Source organism: Meriones unguiculatus, chromosome X (genome assembly GCF_030254825.1).
Source record: "Meriones unguiculatus strain TT.TT164.6M chromosome X, Bangor_MerUng_6.1, whole genome shotgun sequence".
In the NCBI taxonomy this organism is placed as follows: Eukaryota; Metazoa; Chordata; class Mammalia; order Rodentia; family Muridae; genus Meriones; species Meriones unguiculatus.
The window spans coordinates 69,014,435-69,033,185 of NC_083369.1; the positions used below are offsets into that span (position 1 = coordinate 69,014,435).

The 18,751-nt window shown below is 38.3% G+C and overlaps 1 protein-coding gene across 7 annotated transcripts in view; it reads right to left on the bottom strand.

Annotated features, from left to right (window-relative positions):
• Positions 1-367: 367 nt before the first annotated feature.
• Amot (angiomotin) overlaps positions 368-18,751 on the bottom strand; it is a 67,813-nt gene continuing 49,429 nt past the window's right edge. For 6 of the 7 annotated variants that reach the window (XM_021662291.2, XM_021662289.2, XM_060375568.1 and 3 more), the window contains 6 exons: positions 14,777-14,926; positions 13,054-13,244; positions 5,876-5,998; positions 5,006-5,238; positions 3,137-3,940; positions 368-2,800 (listed from right to left, as the gene is read on the bottom strand). In XM_021662291.2, coding sequence (XP_021517966.1) covers positions 2,703-2,800; positions 3,137-3,940; positions 5,006-5,238; positions 5,876-5,998; positions 13,054-13,244; positions 14,777-14,926 — 1,599 coding nt within the window. In that variant the 3' untranslated portion in view covers positions 368-2,702. The remainder of the gene's footprint in view (positions 2,801-3,136; positions 3,941-5,005; positions 5,239-5,875; positions 5,999-13,053; positions 13,245-14,776; positions 14,927-18,751) is intronic. The other variant, XM_021662292.2, reaches the window with a different exon arrangement.

The following is an 18,751-nucleotide window of genomic DNA, read 5'->3' on the forward strand; positions in this document are numbered from 1 at the left end:
ATACTCCCTCCTTTTCTTTTGGTGCCAGTGAAATGTATCCATTGTACTGTATATAGGAGGAAGTCCAGGAAGAGGAACCAAATGTTACATCCACATGACTGTGAAGAGGTGGTTAATTCAAGATTTATATATAAACTGAATTTTTCAAACAATATGTCATAGGGGTGTTCTCAAAAAGTGGAGTCCATATCATCTATCAACAGAGTCTTTCATCTTTTAGAAGTACAAAGTTCTCTAGCAAATTTCCTGGGACTGAATATTTAATAGGAATGTCTCTTGTGTGGCAGGGAAGAGAGGTTCTGAAAAGTTCAAAATAGTACTTCAGCAAAGACTTCCTTCTTTATCCAAACACATGATTCTAAAGAGATGGTTTCCACAGTGAGGAATTTATTTCATATGTCACTTTACAGAATGTGATTATAATCCTAGCTCCCAGAGTTAGCTTAAATTCTATCAATGTGTTGTCATCATGAAAGAACATGAAAAGTTTCTTTTATTTTTATTCATTTGCTTTGATAGAAATTAGCTCTCCTGCTGTTTGCTGCCTGATTCTTCTACTATCTGAAGGTTTTTTTCCCTTGCAACAACAACAACAAAATGGTATGAATGAGCATTATTAACATGGCTGCCGTTTTACAATTCTATTTAGCATTCACTCTGTAACTGAGGACCAATGTATTTGATGATCACTTGGTTATTTAAAATGTGAAAAAGAACTAGTTAAAAGTTGTTGTATTACCTTACCTCATCTACAAATGCACGTGTGCGTACACACACACACATCCTCCGGAAAATAATAACTACACAAGTACACAGGTAAATATAGCACTCTTATTCTCACAGAGGAATACATAAAATGACATGATGCCCAATTTTATAGTGAAAAACAGTTGAGTTGATTTCTTAGGGGTGTATTTCATGTAGCTCAATTATTAAATGGGATGAGAAAAATAACAATTCCATACAAGGCACTCCAGGAGAGAAAGATTAGAATTCAGAAACCCAAACAATCTATTCAAACCAAGAAAAATTTCATAAAGTAAGTATACCCTAGACTATAAAGATGCCTTTTCTTCAGAATAGGCTCTTCTTTTTTATACTCATTTCCCAAAATGGGTATGTAATTGGCAGAACAGATGGATGTGCTATGTGACCTTGAAAAAGTCACTGAACTTTACCATGTCTCAGATTCCTCATCACTAAAATTAGAAGGAAGAGATACATGGCTAGATAAAGCTCTTCCCCACTGTGATAGCCATGGCATAATATACATGTTACCCTTGTATCGATCTGATTTCTAACTGAACACATCACTAAACGTCTACGCCTCTTACATAATAGCCCCTCCCCTTACCATTCCTTATTTTAATGTATTATCTGCAGTTCTATTTCCTTAATGAAGGGCAGAGACAAAGGACAAGGACCTGTGACAACTGACACCCTCTGTGTCCACAGAGGCAGCCCTATGGCAAGGGCATGTGTTTGGTTCTGCCCATGTATACATTCCCAGGTGCTTCTCAAAGGGATTCCAAGATGGAGTTACTGGCAGTGAGAAGAGGTAATTAAAGAGATGGGTGCAATAAACCTCTCCCCTGACTGCAGCCTTGTATTTTGGATTTCTTGTGCTATTTCCATGGAGGTTCTGTTGCCTATGCCTTTGAAGATACAAGGTAAAGATTGGGGAAATAAAAAATGAACTATTTCAAAGTATTTCCTAGAAATTAAAAACATTCAACCTGTCAAAAATGATGTTTCCTCATTTTGCAAGTTACTGGAAAACCAAGACTTGTGAACTAGCCGTGAGTCTGCATGGTGGAAGAAATAAAGGCTAAGTCAGTCAACTGGAAAAATTTAAGGTGACAGAGCCTTGTTCATGAGTATACCGAGACTCAAAAGTCTGCATGCAGCATCTCCTGCAGCCTTTCATCAAGGCCTCTAACATCTAGCCCTCTATGAGAGAAGTCATGTATCACTCTGCTCATTTACCTTCCTACAATCTGAAAGGAATATATTACTTATCCAAATGTATAAATTATTCCAGAGAATATATATGAATGTATGAACCTCCAGGAGGGAACCAAAAGAATCCATTTCCAAAGCACCATTGAAATGAAGATAAATAACATCAATATGAGGGGACAGGATAATCGGCAACTGGGAGAGAAAACTGATTACAGCACCCTTCTTTGTCTCAATCCTCTCTACCTTTTCTCCAGCTTCTATAACTCCTAAAACACTTCTGTTCTCAAACCCAAAGTAAAAGCTTTCTCTGGCTCTTGTCTAGGTAGTGACTAGACAAAGCAGCAAGTCCTCAAAATCCCTGAATTTCCACTTCAGAACTACATGTTACAACCTGCCTTCCACACATACTCTATTCTTCAATGAAAAATGACCTCAGGTTGAAGTGTATTAAAAACATCAATGGACATCACTACCTGTTAATAGTCCATGATTTGTATAAAGCCCAACAACAAACTTTAGAGTACGTTCTGCTTAACCTATCTTTTCAAACTACTCCCTAAGTATTCCAAAATTGATTGGAATCCCCATGGTATTACTTAAGTACTACAAGAGTCCAATAAAAGTTCCTTTAGAAAATCATCCCCACCTCCCAAACCCATCTTCACCCCGATTAAACAAACAAAAGGGAAAAAATTATTAAAAGAACTCTTGCTGATAACTCCAGCTCTTGATTGTGCTGTTTAGATGAGATATTCCACCATTTCTGCATCAGGCTCTTGTCCGAGGATCTGACTGGGTACTTTTCTTTCCAGAGTACTGGAGTGGACAACAGGACCATCTAAATTGAGATGAAGGGTTAGAAAAGACTTAGGCACAAATTTAAAACAATTAACTTTCAACAAAGAATGTTAAGAACCATCACGAAACTAATTTCTAAGTGTGACTTACAATTAGGTACATCCCCATCATTTACTTTATTGGGAAAATAGCCTCTACTTATGACCATTCCCATTCTAACAAATGAGAAAAGGCATTTTTATAATCTCTTTTCTCCTCTGACTAACCCTCTTTAGATCATAAACTGTTTACTCTGTCAAAATGGTAGGCACCAACTAATAGATCTACACCTGAGAACAAAACCAGAAGATACCTGCTACAGAAAAATTGGGTTTACCTGGGTTGTCTGGATTGCACATCAGATTTGCTGTAGTCAAATGGCATTGTCCAGAACTGGTGCCTGGACTTGCAGAACCCTCAGCCTGAACCAAAGCTGGAGTTGGAGTCGGAGCTGGAGTATGAGCTGCAGTCGGAGCTGGAGTTGATGCCTGAGTCGGAGTCGGAGCAGAAGCCTGAGCCGTTGCTGGAGCCGGAATCGGAGCCGGAGCTGGAACCGGAGCCGAAGTAGCTGGAGCAACCTGAATAGCAGTGGCAGCAGCAGCAGCAGCAGCAGCAGCTACAGTAGCAGCGGCAGTAGCAGCAGCAGGAGTGGGAGAAACAGTAGCAGAAGTAAGAGATGCAGCAGCTGAAATCTGAACAGCAGCACTTGGAGAGACAATGGCTGGAGAGACAGTGGCAGCTGGAGAGACAGTAGCAGCTGGAGAGACTGCAGCAGCAAGAGCAACAGCAGTTGCTGGAGATGGGGCAACAGCATTGGCAGCAGCAACAGCTGGAACAGCACCAGCAGCAACAGGAGCAGCAGCTACCATGGTGGTGGTGGTGGTGGCAGCAGTGGCAGTGTTGTTTGCAGCAGTTGCATTGATGGCAGCAGCAGGAGCAGCAGCAGCAACTGGACCAGCCACTGGAACAGAGATGGGAGTGACAGCTACGGTTTTGGTCGATTCCGATCCACGTTCAGTTTGGGTGCTGCAGTCTCGGCTGCCTGTCTTCGAGTGAACTGAGAGGAGGGGAGTAGATGGAGGCACAGGTGAAGGTGTGGATGGGACAGACTCAGCACGGTAGTCGCCACCCAGCAGAATGCCTACAGATCCAAGGAACAAGAGAATAGTAGGTGATTCTTATTGTAGTTCACGAAAAGAAAATATTTGACATTTTTCTTTGAAAAATGTTTGGTTTTGCCTCTAGTGAACCTCTGGGATGCTATCTTCTACCACAGCTAAAAGTTGCTTTTGGAATTAGAGGATCCCTTCTCATCTTTATTATCCAATTTGCAACACAACATATTAAACCTGTAAGTGCCCTTGGTATCTGTCAGGTGTTTTCTCCATTGGTAATTGTGGAAGACCAACTTGTCACAGTTGTTTTCTCTTCCAGTAATATTAATACTCCACATTACCAGAAAGACAAAACTAATTCAGGGGTATGGGGAACCTATGGATACCAATGAGGAGCTTTTAGTTGTGGAACCTACAGTACCAAACATGACTATGGGTCCCAGAACATTTATTCTAACTAAAGGATCCTGCAAGAGTCAGAGGATCAAGAAAAGAGTTGAAAAAAATAAAGGATTTTAAATTTGTATTTGTTTCCTCAGGATAAAAACTGTGTCTCAGCATTTATATTACTCTGAGGCTTTAATTAGAGGAGATGAAATGGACAAGAACTGAACAAAAAGTACATTCTGTTCTCATAGCTGAACATTCAGGTAAAAAAAGCTGACACCTAACACCATTAGCTTAAAGAGAACTTTGGTCCTCTTTTCATAAGGGAGGAAGGAACACAACAATGCTGTGATTTTGAATTTTGCCTGAAATAAAGTCCATTTGGATTTTGAACTAAGTTCTCATGAGCAAAAGGCCAAATAGGATAATTGTTTTTTTTTTAGATAAAATTCAAGTTAGCTTAATTCCCATCCATAAAGAACTCAGCATTCTCATTTTTTCAGGCTTTGGTCTCAGTAAATGTTCTCACCATGAAACTTCAGAGTTCCTGCCATGTATGCAGTTCCATCAGTGGAAAAACAATCCCAAATTATCCTCTCTAGAACCTAGACCATTGTTTATTTTCCTTGCTGTGTGTAACATGGCTAGGACACTTTCTAAGTATGTCACTATGCATTTCCTTCCTTTGCTTTCATCTTTATTACCTAGGCTCCCCTTCCAGCTATTGTCATCTCGCTTCTCCTCCATGATGGGCGTACCAGTCAAGGTAGATGAATAGGCAAGCAAGCCTGATCCAGCATTGGAAATGGACATCAGAGACTTTGCTGGCCTCATGGATGATAGCTGCTCGGTCTTGCTTGGCTCCTTTCTAGAGCGCTGCTGCAGCACTTTGATCATGGCATCCTTTTCAATAATCTGGGCATGGAGGGTTTTAATCCTAGGTGTCAAAAAAAAAAAAAAAACATTCAGAAACTTGGTTGATACCTCTGTATTCTGATCTCACTGCGTAAATGAATTTGCATACCCATTACCCTTTTAATTAAGTGTTGATATAGTTAATTCTGAGTTGGAGGCAAGGTTCAGTATGTAACACAGTGTCTGAACTGCCAAGAAGAGTAAGAAATTCTGCCGATACCCTAGAAGATCAAAGTTAAATATTGGCAAGCAGAAAAGCTCTATATGAAAGAAAACACACACATACACACACATATGGAGTTCTGTCCACAATAATAAGTTTGGTGAGAAGATGGCATCTTCTACTAATAAGGCATGACCTCCAGGTAATAATAAAAGACACTGAGTCTGTAAATTGAGTGTCATATTCCCCAGATATTTTGTGGACAACATGTCTGTATTAGAGAATTTTGGTATATTTGCTATAGTGAATACCTCAGAATAATAATGTCAGAAACTTAGAACTAGCAGAATAAAAATGAAAAACAATTATAAAATCCAGGGGCAGGCTACACAATCAAATTCAACACTTATGAATAAACATTTTAGCCCATCTCTACTGATCTAGTTGGTCTCAAAATCAACTTCTCAACCCCTCTGGGTCCATATCCAGATTTTACCTTCCCTCCATGTCCAAGCAACGCTTGTTGGCCATCAAGATTTCTTCCTCTTCCTTCTGGATGCGGGCCTCTAAGGCTGTGTCGTAGCTTGTGTTAGGAGAGTGGCTAATGACTGTTGTGTCTCTGAGGAGGAAAAAAAAAAGCAGTGAAGATGATGAGCAGGCATCAGGATCAATAGATATTCTATATCCTAAATCAATGGAGGTTTTGCTGAAAAGTTTTAAATTAAAATTCATCTCAATAGGAATGGTGGAATTCTAAGTGACTCACTGGAAAGAACTTTCAGCAAGTAAGATTTCAGGGTATAAGAGGCACTGCCGTGGACACGGCTGCCAAAGTCAGTGGGGGATTTAGTAAAATGTATATACAATGGAGTCACAGAACTGGATAAGTATGTCTCCCCAAACCTTTTACCAGGCAGTCGCACTCAGTATTTTAGGTCATCAAAAAGCAAGAGGAATGTGTACACTGCCAACTTTAGGTTACAATTTGAAGGAAATCAGAGGATTGCTCAGTAGGTTTTGTGACAGTTCAGAATCATTTACATTAGAAATAGAAACCTACAACAGACACAGCCATATAAACAACTAAAATCAGTCAGGACACATGAAATAAGAAAAAGGGCCTTTGACTTGGTACTATTTGGTTATTTATCTGATCTTCATCAGAACAATTTTATCACTGAATGCATGAGTTTAAACCAACTAAATAACTGTTCTCTTGCCAAAGTTCCAGCTGTGCAAAGAATCATCATGTTCACCTGAAATTGTCTAAGGCCATTAACTCAAAGACTATTTATTAACAAGGAGGAACATGTTTGCATAGGAGAGAATGGCAGACAGAGTGGGGAATGGAATGAGAGACAAAAAGACAGGGAAATCAAGATGAGGGCTAAGGGAAAGAGATAGGTATTATGATTAAAGAAGACATACATGGGATTAGAAATGGTCCTGCTTCACTGTACTTCCAGATCCCAGGCACATTATTTGCTAGAACCTAAACCATTATGTTCTCTTATGATTGAGATTGTGGTGAGTACAGAATGGGGATAATATAATAACAAGTGAATAAAGAGGTTAAGATTAAGGAAGTTTGGTAGGCCTCTGCAAAAATTACTGTTGTCCCAATGCATATAGCTCATTTGCAAAGCTGAAACCATTCATTGGAATTGGAAAGAAGTGGAGGAATACAGTTGTTCTCATCATTTGCCAAATTCAAACTATTTAGACATCCCAACATTCCACACTCCTCCAGTGCAATACACTTGTTCAGAATCTTGATGGATTGTCTGAGAGGAAATAGCAAGCACTGCATAGTACTTGATATCAAGACTCTTCCTATAGACAGCTCCAAGATCAAGTCACAGCTTCCAGAAGTGTTCTGACACTTAACCACCTTTCTGACATCCGAGAGCCAGTTACCTGCTTCATGCTTACTCTTCCTCACATGCAAAATGACAACTAAAATGGCATTTCCTTCCATTTTATGTAAAATAAAAATTTTCATGTAGAAAACATATACCATCAGGCACAGTAAAAGCACTCAAGAATGCTTTTTTTAAATATTGAGAATTGTGTAGGTAGAAAGAGAACAAAACGTGGGTATGACTTTAAGACACTCTACCCCTTGGTGTAATCCTGGAGGCCATTCCTGCTCTTCCAGAGTGCTAAGGGAAACTGAAGGCTAACACTTTGGAGCCAAGCGTCTTGAAAAGGGTGTGGTGTCCACAGACACTGGGCGCTTGAACATACAGTTTGTCATTGGGGGAACTGGTGCTGGCATACTGCCATTTTCATTGCATAAAAGACCAGTTTGGGTACACAGAGCCCTGCCAACTAATTGATATGGACACTGTGAACTCCTCAGGAATGGAGTTTGAAAATGTGGGGCACTTAGTAAATTCCTACAGAGCTGCCAGGACAGCCCTCCACATCAATCTTCCTTGTAGAAGACTAGGACTATGAAACCAGTGGGTTTGCAAGTGCAAGCTAGCTCAGCATTGAAAATAACAAGTTTCAGTGTCCTCAGAAACTGCCTTCAGGAATATCAAAAGATACTGGCTGCAGTCTGAAGACAGCATGCAAAGCCACATGCCCCTGAACCTGATATCCCATGATCTCAAATTCTTAACTTAAAAAAGATTTTTGTGAATATTTCCCTAATCATCTCTTCTTTTCTCTGATAGCATAATCCCTACTATAGTACTCTTGAGATTGTCATTTTCTAATTAAAACACCTATTTCACCTTGATGAATGTGGCAATTCATGCTTGTAATCCTAGCACTCAGGAGGCTAAGGCAAGAAGATCACTACAAGTTCAAGACCAATTCCATATTAGTTTTTAAAAACCAATCAACATTTTTTCGTAGGGGTAGCATCCTGCTGCTTATTTAATAAATGAAGTTTACCATAAGCCGAGATCATCGTGGGAGCTGGAGAGGAGATACATGTGGAAATGATTAGTTTCTGAGTGCAGAAAACTTTCAAAGGAAAATAAAGGCTAAATAATTAACCACTACAGGAATGAGTGTGGACTTTAGTCCAATAGGCACTGAAAATTACTAAAGTTTGTGTGTCTGTGTGTGTGTGTGTGTGTGTGTCAGAGGACGGAAGCCAAGCTCTATGACAATAGCACTATCTGTTGCTAAAATATGATGATGGATCAGAGAAGAGAGGCACCTGAATCACGAAGACCACTTAGGACAGTTATTGCAGTAATCCCATTAGTTTATAATGAAATCACAAACCAGTAATGTGGCAAGGGAAATGGAAACAGGCTGTAGGAGGTAGATGGGTTTGAACTTGGAGACTGTGTCAATGGTAACATTAGGGAGATGAACGAATGAGTGAGAACTCTACTTGTAATTCAAATTGTGGCATACTGTTTGTTGTCATAGAAAACTAAGGAGAGGATAACTTTAGATTTCAGAGCTATTGGAATGAAGTTGTCTTAAGAACAGCCATATGACAAGATCCAACAAGTTGTTGGAAATTTTAGGTTTAATCATAGAGATGGTCAACTACTATTGCAGCATTTTTCTTATTGCAGGGAAGTCACGGTAGAAAACAAGGTGACTATAATACAGACTGAGAAGAAAGAAAAATACGGAAATTGAGAAAGTCCATTAAGGGAAGAACAAATATCCATATGTGGTATGAGTCTTGCTCAAGCCCTCTGTTACTTTACCTCCTCTTTCTCTGGATTTATATTGCCCAAGACAAACCTAAAACATTCCACATATAGTTAACAATCCAATCCAACATAATAGATTACATGGTTAATGGGTTGTTATCATGTTATCTTTTTTTCTGCTATTCAGGCATAAATTCACCATTTATGAGCTCAAACTCAAAATCTGCATTGCCAAATCTGGTCTTCTGGGAATGAACAAGAACTTCTTGGAAGGGATTTCAATTCATCATATTAAGCACCTAGATTCTCTGGAGACACAATAACTCAGAGTCTGAATGCAAGGAATGATACTGCAATTATTTATAATTCTTCCAAGTGCCTAAGTAATAAGCCTCAACTAATACTTTATTGAACAGCTAATGATCTCAAGTTCACCATCACTGAGTCACACGATATCTAGGAGACAGTTAAACTGATAAAATGTTGATATAAATCCTGGTTCTTGTGCCCTTCAGTATTGATTAATAGATAATATTAATATTATTTCTCTATGCCTGAGAGTAGAATGGAAGACAGCACCCACATTAAAGCATTGTAAAGATAAGTAATAAGTTTAAAATTCTCACAAGAGCACTATCTGTTTTGAAAAATAAAATATATTTTCTAGTAGCCTTTGGACAAGAAATATTAAGTGCCAGATACGATTTTATTGATGGTTTTGTAGAGCTAACTTTGAACTCACACCATTCTTTCTGGTTCCTCTTATGTTTAGTTACAACAGCTTGGTGCCACCACACCTAGCTCAGGTTTTAATTTAAAAACAAACAAACAAAAAAACTAAATTGCCTTGCTAGACAAGTCAGAAAACCTTAAATTTTTCTTTCTCCCCCTCTTTCCTTTGTCTTCATTGAATATAATTTACCCATGCATACACCTGATCAGTATCACTGTCTACTCCTGAACACTACTAGACCTCTATTCCTGCATTATATCAACAGTGAAACCATTGTATCAACAGCTTTCCCTTGATAAAAGTTTATTAAAAATCAAAGCACTAAAAAGGGCAAAGACAGACCACTTATTATGCTCTCTAACCAAGGAAAATAAAGGGCTTTTTCCTCTAACATTAAAATTTTTATTTAACTATATCCAAACATCACAAATTGGAATTAATCCAAACACCATCAGGTGAATGGATACATAATCCACAGTACATCCATTCCATGGCACATTACATAGAAATAAAAAAGGCATGAGCTATTAATATATCCATCCACTGGAATGGACCAAAATAATTATGCTGAGCACAGAAGTAAAACAGAAAGTGTAAACACAATATATTTCCTTTTATATTGACACTCTAGGAAAGAAGTTTGTAATTTTATGACACGAATCAGATGAGCCAGTGCCTAGGAAGAAAGCCATTAAGTTTAAGAGACACAAGGTTGTGTGAGAATGTGTCTTCTATTTTGATTTTGGTAGCAGCTTCACTGTTGTATTCATTTTCCAACATTTATCAGATGGTTCACCAGAAGTGGTTAATTTTTAATGTATTAACTAATAGTTTAACTGAAAAGTACTATAATCTATAACTACTATTGATATCACTCAAATGGAGTGCCTTAATTATGAAACATGTCACTTACCTGTGAGCTACCTGTCAAAGACCTGTAAGGATTAGAATGTTTTCAATTGAGACACTGACAGAATGCAAAGACACTGAGGAGAGTTAAAATGTAGTACTAATTAAATTTGGGGATATAAATTACACATTTAGAAAAAAAATCGTTTTCTCTCCACCATCTTTTCTTCCTTCCAACTTTGCACCCTTCAATTTCTTTCTTTCTTTACTTAATCATATTTTGAGTATTTTCTATCTACAGTCAAAATACAAGGCACTTAAAAGCTGTATTGAATGAAAAAAAAAAAATAAAAATAAAGCTTTCCAGCACAGAAAGAGGTCAAAGGGTAGAATCTTTATGTCTACACTTGGGTTGGCTGATGGATGAGGGTAACAAATGGAGAAGGACTATGAAGAGATTTTGGCAAAATAGATGGAAAAGCCTATAAGTTAAGGAATAATATTTTCTGGATGTTATTTTCCAATTTGTCATCTAACGAGGAATGAAGAAAAGAAATCCAATCTGTACAGCAAGGTGGAAATACAGCCTAAACCTTTAATAAAAGGATCTGGAGGAATCATTTAATCTAAATTATCTATGTTACAGGAATTTCAATGTAACCTTTATCTTTCATTCTCTCTTGTTGTCTAGATCAGTTACAGTCAAGATCTGGAATGTTTGCCTCTGGTAGGTGTTTCTACTAGTAAGGAACACTGGGAACAGGCTGTGTTTTATTATATTAAATGATTAACATGCATATTTTGCTGAAAATAGTTATTACTTGGACTCTTTCTACCTAGTGATACAAAGCAATACAAATGAAATAAAATGTAATGTGTAGAAGCTAATATATTTGGACATAGATCTGTGTGGGAATTCTCTCAATACTTGCTGATTTCAAGAGAAGAGATGAGGAATGGGTATTTTGTCTTTATGTAAGGCCCTCCGGGTCAAGTACATTTCTAGCTTTCTTATACTTCGCCCTGGAGTCCATTCTGTAGTCAGCACCAAGTTACCAACTTCAAACATTTTCTTGTGTCTTGTACGATCGTGAGGCTGTATCATTCATAGCTTTTGCACAAGACTGACAAAATTATCTTGGCTCACCACAACTAGGTTTTCACCATCAGCCGTTCACAAATAACTTTGAACAAATGCTGCACTTCTTTGGGAGCCAGCAGGTAATATGACTCTAAATTCTGCTTTAAATCTGTCTCCAAGCCTTGTGACCATCTTCTGACACAGCTAGAGGTTCTTTGGCTACTATTAGGATATTGGCTTTTACTGAGCATGCTTTTCGCAGGAAACACAGCCAGGCAAACTTCAGCTCATGAAATTTGGAAGCAGGATGATCACAAGGAGGATAGAAGACCTCCTGGAGAATCATGAGCAGGTTTAGAATGTGCTGGTCCATCTCTTAAACACAGATCCATCCCACAAACCTATTACTGCCCAATGTCTAACAAGTGCTGGACTCTACTGATGTACCATAATTGGGAGAGTAGAGATAAACCACTGCTGTTTCTCATAGCTTTCTGGATAGAAGCGTTTTTGGGTGTAATATACTCTTTTACATAATATACTAGAGACTAGCCCACCTTCAATTCTCAGGACTACATCCAGGTTCTGTCCATTATCACCACAACCTAAGCCATCACCTGATTATAATTGAGTTGCTTCTTCTACAGGTAATAGGTATGAACAGCAGAAATTAAAAAAAAAAAAAAAAAAAAAAAAAAAAAAACAAAAAAAAAAACAAAACAAACCCAGGAAGAGCAATTGTTTCCTCTCAAAGCTAATAATTGGTGTTTATAATATACAGAAAAGGTGCCTAAAAAAACCAGAAATAACACTCCTTTTGCTTTTATTCCACTCTGATACCAGACAGAATGAGAGTACTTATATGTGATGAACTCAGGAATACAGAGAATGTGGTCTTCAAATATAGACCTTCTCAAAGGGCAGTGACAGACTCATTCTGGGCACATACCCAGGAAGAGCCAGAAGTATCAAATGGCAGCAGCTACTTCTGAGTGACATTTACTTTCTGAGTGGAATTTCTCTCGCAGAGATTTCACTTTGGTCCTGAGACTAAACAACATGCTCATGTGGCTAGCAGTGGAAGAGGTGTCCAAATACTTAGCCAAGCCCATCTGCAATGTTCCAGTTAGTTCCTAAGGCAAACTCAATTATGATTTCAGAAAGTCCACAGAGCAAAATTTTTGAAATCCTTCAACCTCTGTAGTCAGACTTCCAGTCCACGTATAATTGGAGGAAGAAATATTTGAAGAGGAATTGGAGGGGGTTAAAAGAGTACTAAAGAAGACTAAACATTGGGAAATTTCTGACTGAGTTACTGTATACCTGGTTTCCTAATCCACATCCACATCTTTCAACTAGTGGCCCTCCTACCAACTACTTACCGCTGTGCAGCCACAGTTGCAGCGGCATCCAGAGCAAAATGTCTCATCACATTCTCCTCCAAATACTTCTGTTCCCACTTTGTCATATCTGCTTCCAGAGCCAGAATTCTCTCTTCCTTTTCCCGCAGGAGCTCCATCAGTGCTGCAGCATTGTATTCAGAAGCATTTGTGGGCTGAGAGTTGCCTTGGCGCTGTTGGGGGAGTTAGCAAGTGAGTGAATGAACAAACATAATACCCTAGTCCTACTGCCTATCTATCTAATATTGCTGATCTTATAAAATAGGATTTCACTAGGTAGCCATGAACTCATGAATCCTCTGACACAGACTTCCCTTCCAAACCCAAATTTAAGAGCTTGTATTTTATAAGAAAAGGATTGCCCAAGCTATTTGTTTGTTTGCCAGTTTGTATAGTGGTGGAGATCAAACCTAGAGTTTCATGCATGTTAGGTAAGTGTTCTATTACTGATTCATATTTCCAGGTCTCACAGTACTTAAGATTCGTTTTTCAGTGCTGTGAGCACTGGTGAAATAGTCTATTACTAAGCTAATGTTAACCTCAGCTCTCAGTTTGGATAATGGTTCAAAAGAAAGGAGATTTGAGATCTCCATAGTACTTGGGCTTTGAATGAACCTCTCTTGATCAGAAAAAGGATATAACATATCAACCGGTTATGTTGACCAGAAATTAGATTAATGAAATAAAAACTGCAATCTCTACCTGACTGTAAAGTCTACAAAGAAAATGACAATTTTCAAAATCTATGATTTCGTTCCAAAACTGTTCGGAATTTATGAGGCTGTTAGTGAGTTGTGCAACATTTGGAAGGTTCCCAGTTTTTTTCTGCTTTAAACCCCAAAAAGGAGAATGACTAGAAGATTTCTAAAGACCCCTACAGCTGGACATGTTGGTAAATATACCTGCACAGACTGAGTTGTGAATCAACCTAGACTCTATGAGACCCAATCTCACAATAAAACAAAACAGAAAAACTGCCCAAGGTCTCACCAGTTTCAATTAAAAAACAAAACAAAACAACATCAATAACAAAAAACCTCTAAAAGTATGATTCACTCCATATAGGATCTTTTGTTCTAGTTTATATGAAAAATAAAAGGTGTCAGATACCATGATGAATTTTGTTGGGCTAGATAAGAAAATAGGTAGGCTTTGTATTTGTACTGGCAAAGCCTTCTGCAGTAACAGAAGGTGGGGAGGTGGTGAAAATGTAAAGATGAAAAAGCATTTAAATTCCTTTAGAGTGTTGGCCAAACACCAAATAAAAAAAATAAACACCCAGAAATAATAGCATTTCTTTTCTTCCTTTCCTTCATTCCATAACTTGTAAGTAAGACTCAGGAAATAAATGAAACTTATGAGCCTCAAGAAGTAAACAATATTTCCAAGGCTAAAGTACCCAACACAAGATTTATAACTCCTCTCCCCAAGATGAAATAAGCAGTAACAATTGCTGGAGAGAGAAAATTCTGGTTGGAAGTTGGGCAGGGATCTTCAGTAATTCAGCTATAATGAGTCATCACCTATGCTTGTGGGGAGCATTACAGCAGTATTTGAGTCAACTATACTTTTCTAAGTAGCCCCTCACCAAAATTCATGTAAGTAACCCTAATAAACTTACTGGTTCATAAACATAGACTTGGGTAGAATCATTTCACTAATCTATATCATCTCTACCCATCCCCAGGTTGTCACACAACAATACCTGCTGGATTCTAAGGGATTCCAGTTCCCTCTCTAAACGTGTTCGGAGTCGGTGCTCCAGCTGCTCACGTTTCTCACATGCTGCTTGAAGCTGTACTAGGGCCTGTTGCATCTTCTCCACCTTATCTACATACACTTGCTTCTTTTTCAGCTGGAAATCCAGGTTGGGAAATTTGCAAACGGAAAGAAAAACAGTAACAGGGTCAGTTTGGACATCCTCAAATCCAGCCTTGTACTGAAATTTCTTCTTGCTTCAAGAAGAATGAACAGTGAGGTGAACCTTTGGGATGAGCAACTGGTTGTCACGTATATCTCTCATACAAATAATGTGAATAATATGGAGCCTCTCTTGAATCCCTTCTTCCTTCATAATCTCCATTTTCATCAAGGTTATTCCCCTCAAAATAATGCCTTAGAATGCAAAATTGTCAGTTTCCCACTTTTGGTTGTTCTAACATCTGTTCTTTACTATAAATGAGAATGGGGGGTGAGTATGTCTCATTTTAGTTCTCACAGTTGATAAAAGGGTGAGAGAAGAGGGAGAAAAGTTCAATTTAGTGAAAAAGCCTACCCACTTGAATTGCTTTTTACATTGACTGAGAGAGAGAGATGCTTATCCACACATACGTGGTGAAATGACATAATAATGGGCATACAAAAGTTAGAAGACATCTTGTGAGACTAGGTTCTCTTCTTCCACCATTTGGTTTCCAAATATCGAACTGAAGTTGTTATATTTGTTAGCAAGCCAAACCTATGGAGACATCTCACTATCCCACATTTCTTTAAGATACTGTCTCCTTCCCAGGGCTGGGACTGGAGAAAGCAGCTACCAAAGATATAAAGAGATTAGAAATCTTTCTGAAAAATCACCCTAGTTGTTATCCAAAATAACATATGTTGGAACAATGTATACAATTTACCCTTGTTCATTCAAATTCTTATTTCTTTCCTCCACTATCTAGTTTCAATCCTGATATTGCATTGTGATGTTTATTCTAAGCATCACCTGTCTCAAATTTGTGTAAACATGCCACCATTTGATCTCTGTATTTTCAATTAACAACCAGCCAGTGCTGAGAAATGGAGAGAATAGGAAGGGACATCTTTGTCTGGAGGGGAGGAGAAGGAAACAAGTGGGAGAAGTGGGAGAGGAGAGATCGGCAGGAGAGGATTTGGAACCACCAGGAGAGATAAACCAGACCTAAGATATTACTAAAAGAAAGTATAATGTGGGAAAATCTGAATGGGAGGAAACTATGCAGGCTTGGAGGTTTAGGATGGAATAATCATTGCCCAGTATTGTACTCTAGATTAACTAAATACATCCTAGTCCCTGTGTGATGATTTGGGTGTACAGGTGGTTTAGGAATAACCATTGTTTAACTAAAAGATAAATCAATAATAAATATTAATATTCAATAACAAGCCTACATTTGCTTTCTTGGAAAATTTTCCTTCTCAAACTGGTGATGCCAAATAATGGCTCAAATGCCTTTTGGTCTCCTCAGGACTAGCAGTGAACCACTGTGGGGTTTTTTTGTTTGTTTGTTTATTTTTTAAGACAACAAATTATTTGTACTTTTTACATCAAAAGTTGAGGTTGATGACAGTGGATTGTACATTTTTTACTTTTATTCTGGAGGCAACAATCTCTAAGTACTCAATGACTCTATAACTCAGTGAATGACTGAGAAAAATTATAACTCACTCATAAATACCACAAGCACCTGAGAAAAACTTAACACTTAGATATGTCACAATGGAAAGCCACAATTCATTTTTTAATTTAATTTTATTTGTTTATTTATTTATTACAATGGACTCACTTTGTCTCCCTACTGCAACCCCCTTGCTCATCCCCTCTCGTCCCTCATGTTCCTCTCCAATTCCACTGATAGGGGAGGACCTCCTCCCCTTCTATCTGACCCTAGCTTAACAGGTCTCATCAAGGCAGGCTGCATCCTCTTCCTCTGTGGCCTGGCAAGGCTGCCACCCTCACAGGGAGGTGATCAAAAAGCCTGCCAATGAGTTCATGTCAGAGACAGGCCCTGCTCCCTTTACTAGGGAACCAACTTGGAAACTGTACAGCCTATGGGCTTCCTCTGAACAAGGGGTCTAGGTCCTCTCCATACATAGTCCTTGCTTGGAGTATTGGTCTATGCAGGCTCCCCTGGGCCCAGATTTTTTGGCCTTGTTTTTTTGTTTTCCCCTTGTGGAGTTCCTGTCCCCTCCAGGTCTTTCTATCTCCCTCTTCTTCAAAACGTTTCCAACAATTCTTGAATGCTGCCCATGCAAGGCTTTATAGATGTAACTTACAAACTCAGCCATCTTCTAAATTATATTCTCCACATTTTGTAGATCATTTCTCAGTACCACAATATATGAGTTTTAACTTCATTACTATGCTAGCTTTTATATGCTTTACTTTTACCATCATCATGATGAATTCACTTATCATCTCTGCCTCTCCTTTCCAGTTATCTATGCTGTTTAACTACTCAACTATTAGATTACTAATTGCAACAGTAGACCCACAATTGTACTTTCCAGACCATTGGAAATATTGCCAGTTCTTTCTTATGTAAGGAAAATATAGCAGAGCATGGTGGCACATGCCTGTAATCTCAGTACTAAAGGCAAGTGGTTCTCTGTGAGTTTGAGGCCAGCCTGGTCTACAAAGTGAGCCCAGGACAGCGAAGGTTACACAGAGAAACCTTGTCTCAAAGAAATAAATCAAAGCAAAACAAAAACATATAGACAGTAAAATATCCTAAGTTCTCAACTTACCTGAGTCTCTATTCCAGCATTATGACTTAATAACTATGCAACCTGAGGAAAGTTGCTTAAATATCTCTGAACTACCTTTTTTATTTCTTCCCTGAACCTTTACTACTCATTAACTAATAATATGGACACAACAATAATGTGTTGAGCTTTTATAAGGATCAAATGAGTTAACAAGAAAAGTACTTACAGGAGCATCTGGGGGGAATAAAAAAGCTCTGAAGATGTTTAGTCTTTAGAGCACCTCAAGTTAACCATTTGTCTCAGGCCTTTACAAGGAAGTTTCTTAATCTATCACTTTCTCATTATTTATAGGAAGACAAGACACAGAGTTATTGGTATTGGTGTTTTCCATAAATTTCTCTCCAACTGTCCTGCCTAGTGTGTCTGTATTTTGGTATTCTCATCTGTGGAAAGGTGCTAACAATTTCAAGGTTCCCAGAGGATATAAAATATATCTGTTCTTGTTTTTATTAATTTTCTTTTTCTCTACTGTGGTTCACATCCAGACTGTGTATGCCAGGCAAGCACTTTGCCACTGAGGCACATCAACAGCTATTTGTAAATATTTTCAAAGATTAAAAATACAGATGTGTAGGTAGAGGGAGTGAATTATTAATATTAGCTGGGTGAACACTGTCATATACAGGCACCTTTCTTCTCAAGGACACTGAATCTGGAACAGAACTAAGTTCAGTGCTTTTATTATAGCTGATTTGCCTCTTGCCTTTCATTGTCTACACACAGTGCTTTGTAAATATACTATCTACACTATAATTACTCCATTTTCTTTTATAAAAGGAGTTTTATGTTGCTCCATGAGATTTTAGTAATTTTAGTTTGATCTGACTTAGTTTTACCCAGTGACCCTGCTCCAAGTCAGGGTTCACACTGAAGCAATTTGGTAACACTAGCCTGGTATTAGCAAGCTGCCTCTGTCCTTTGCCAAAAAGGCTGTGCTCCACTGGTAGACATTAAAAGACTTAAAGAGTAAAACACCACCTCTGAAAATCTGCTGCTTGAGAATAAAGAAATCTATAAGGCTTCTACTTTGGGAATTTAGAAACCCATAGTGATAAAGAAATGAGTAAAAGGACCATCTCTAGTTGGTGTGTGGATATAATTTATTCTTTTTTAACATCTTGGATGAAACATCAACATTAACTACAAAGAAACTACACTGAAATGT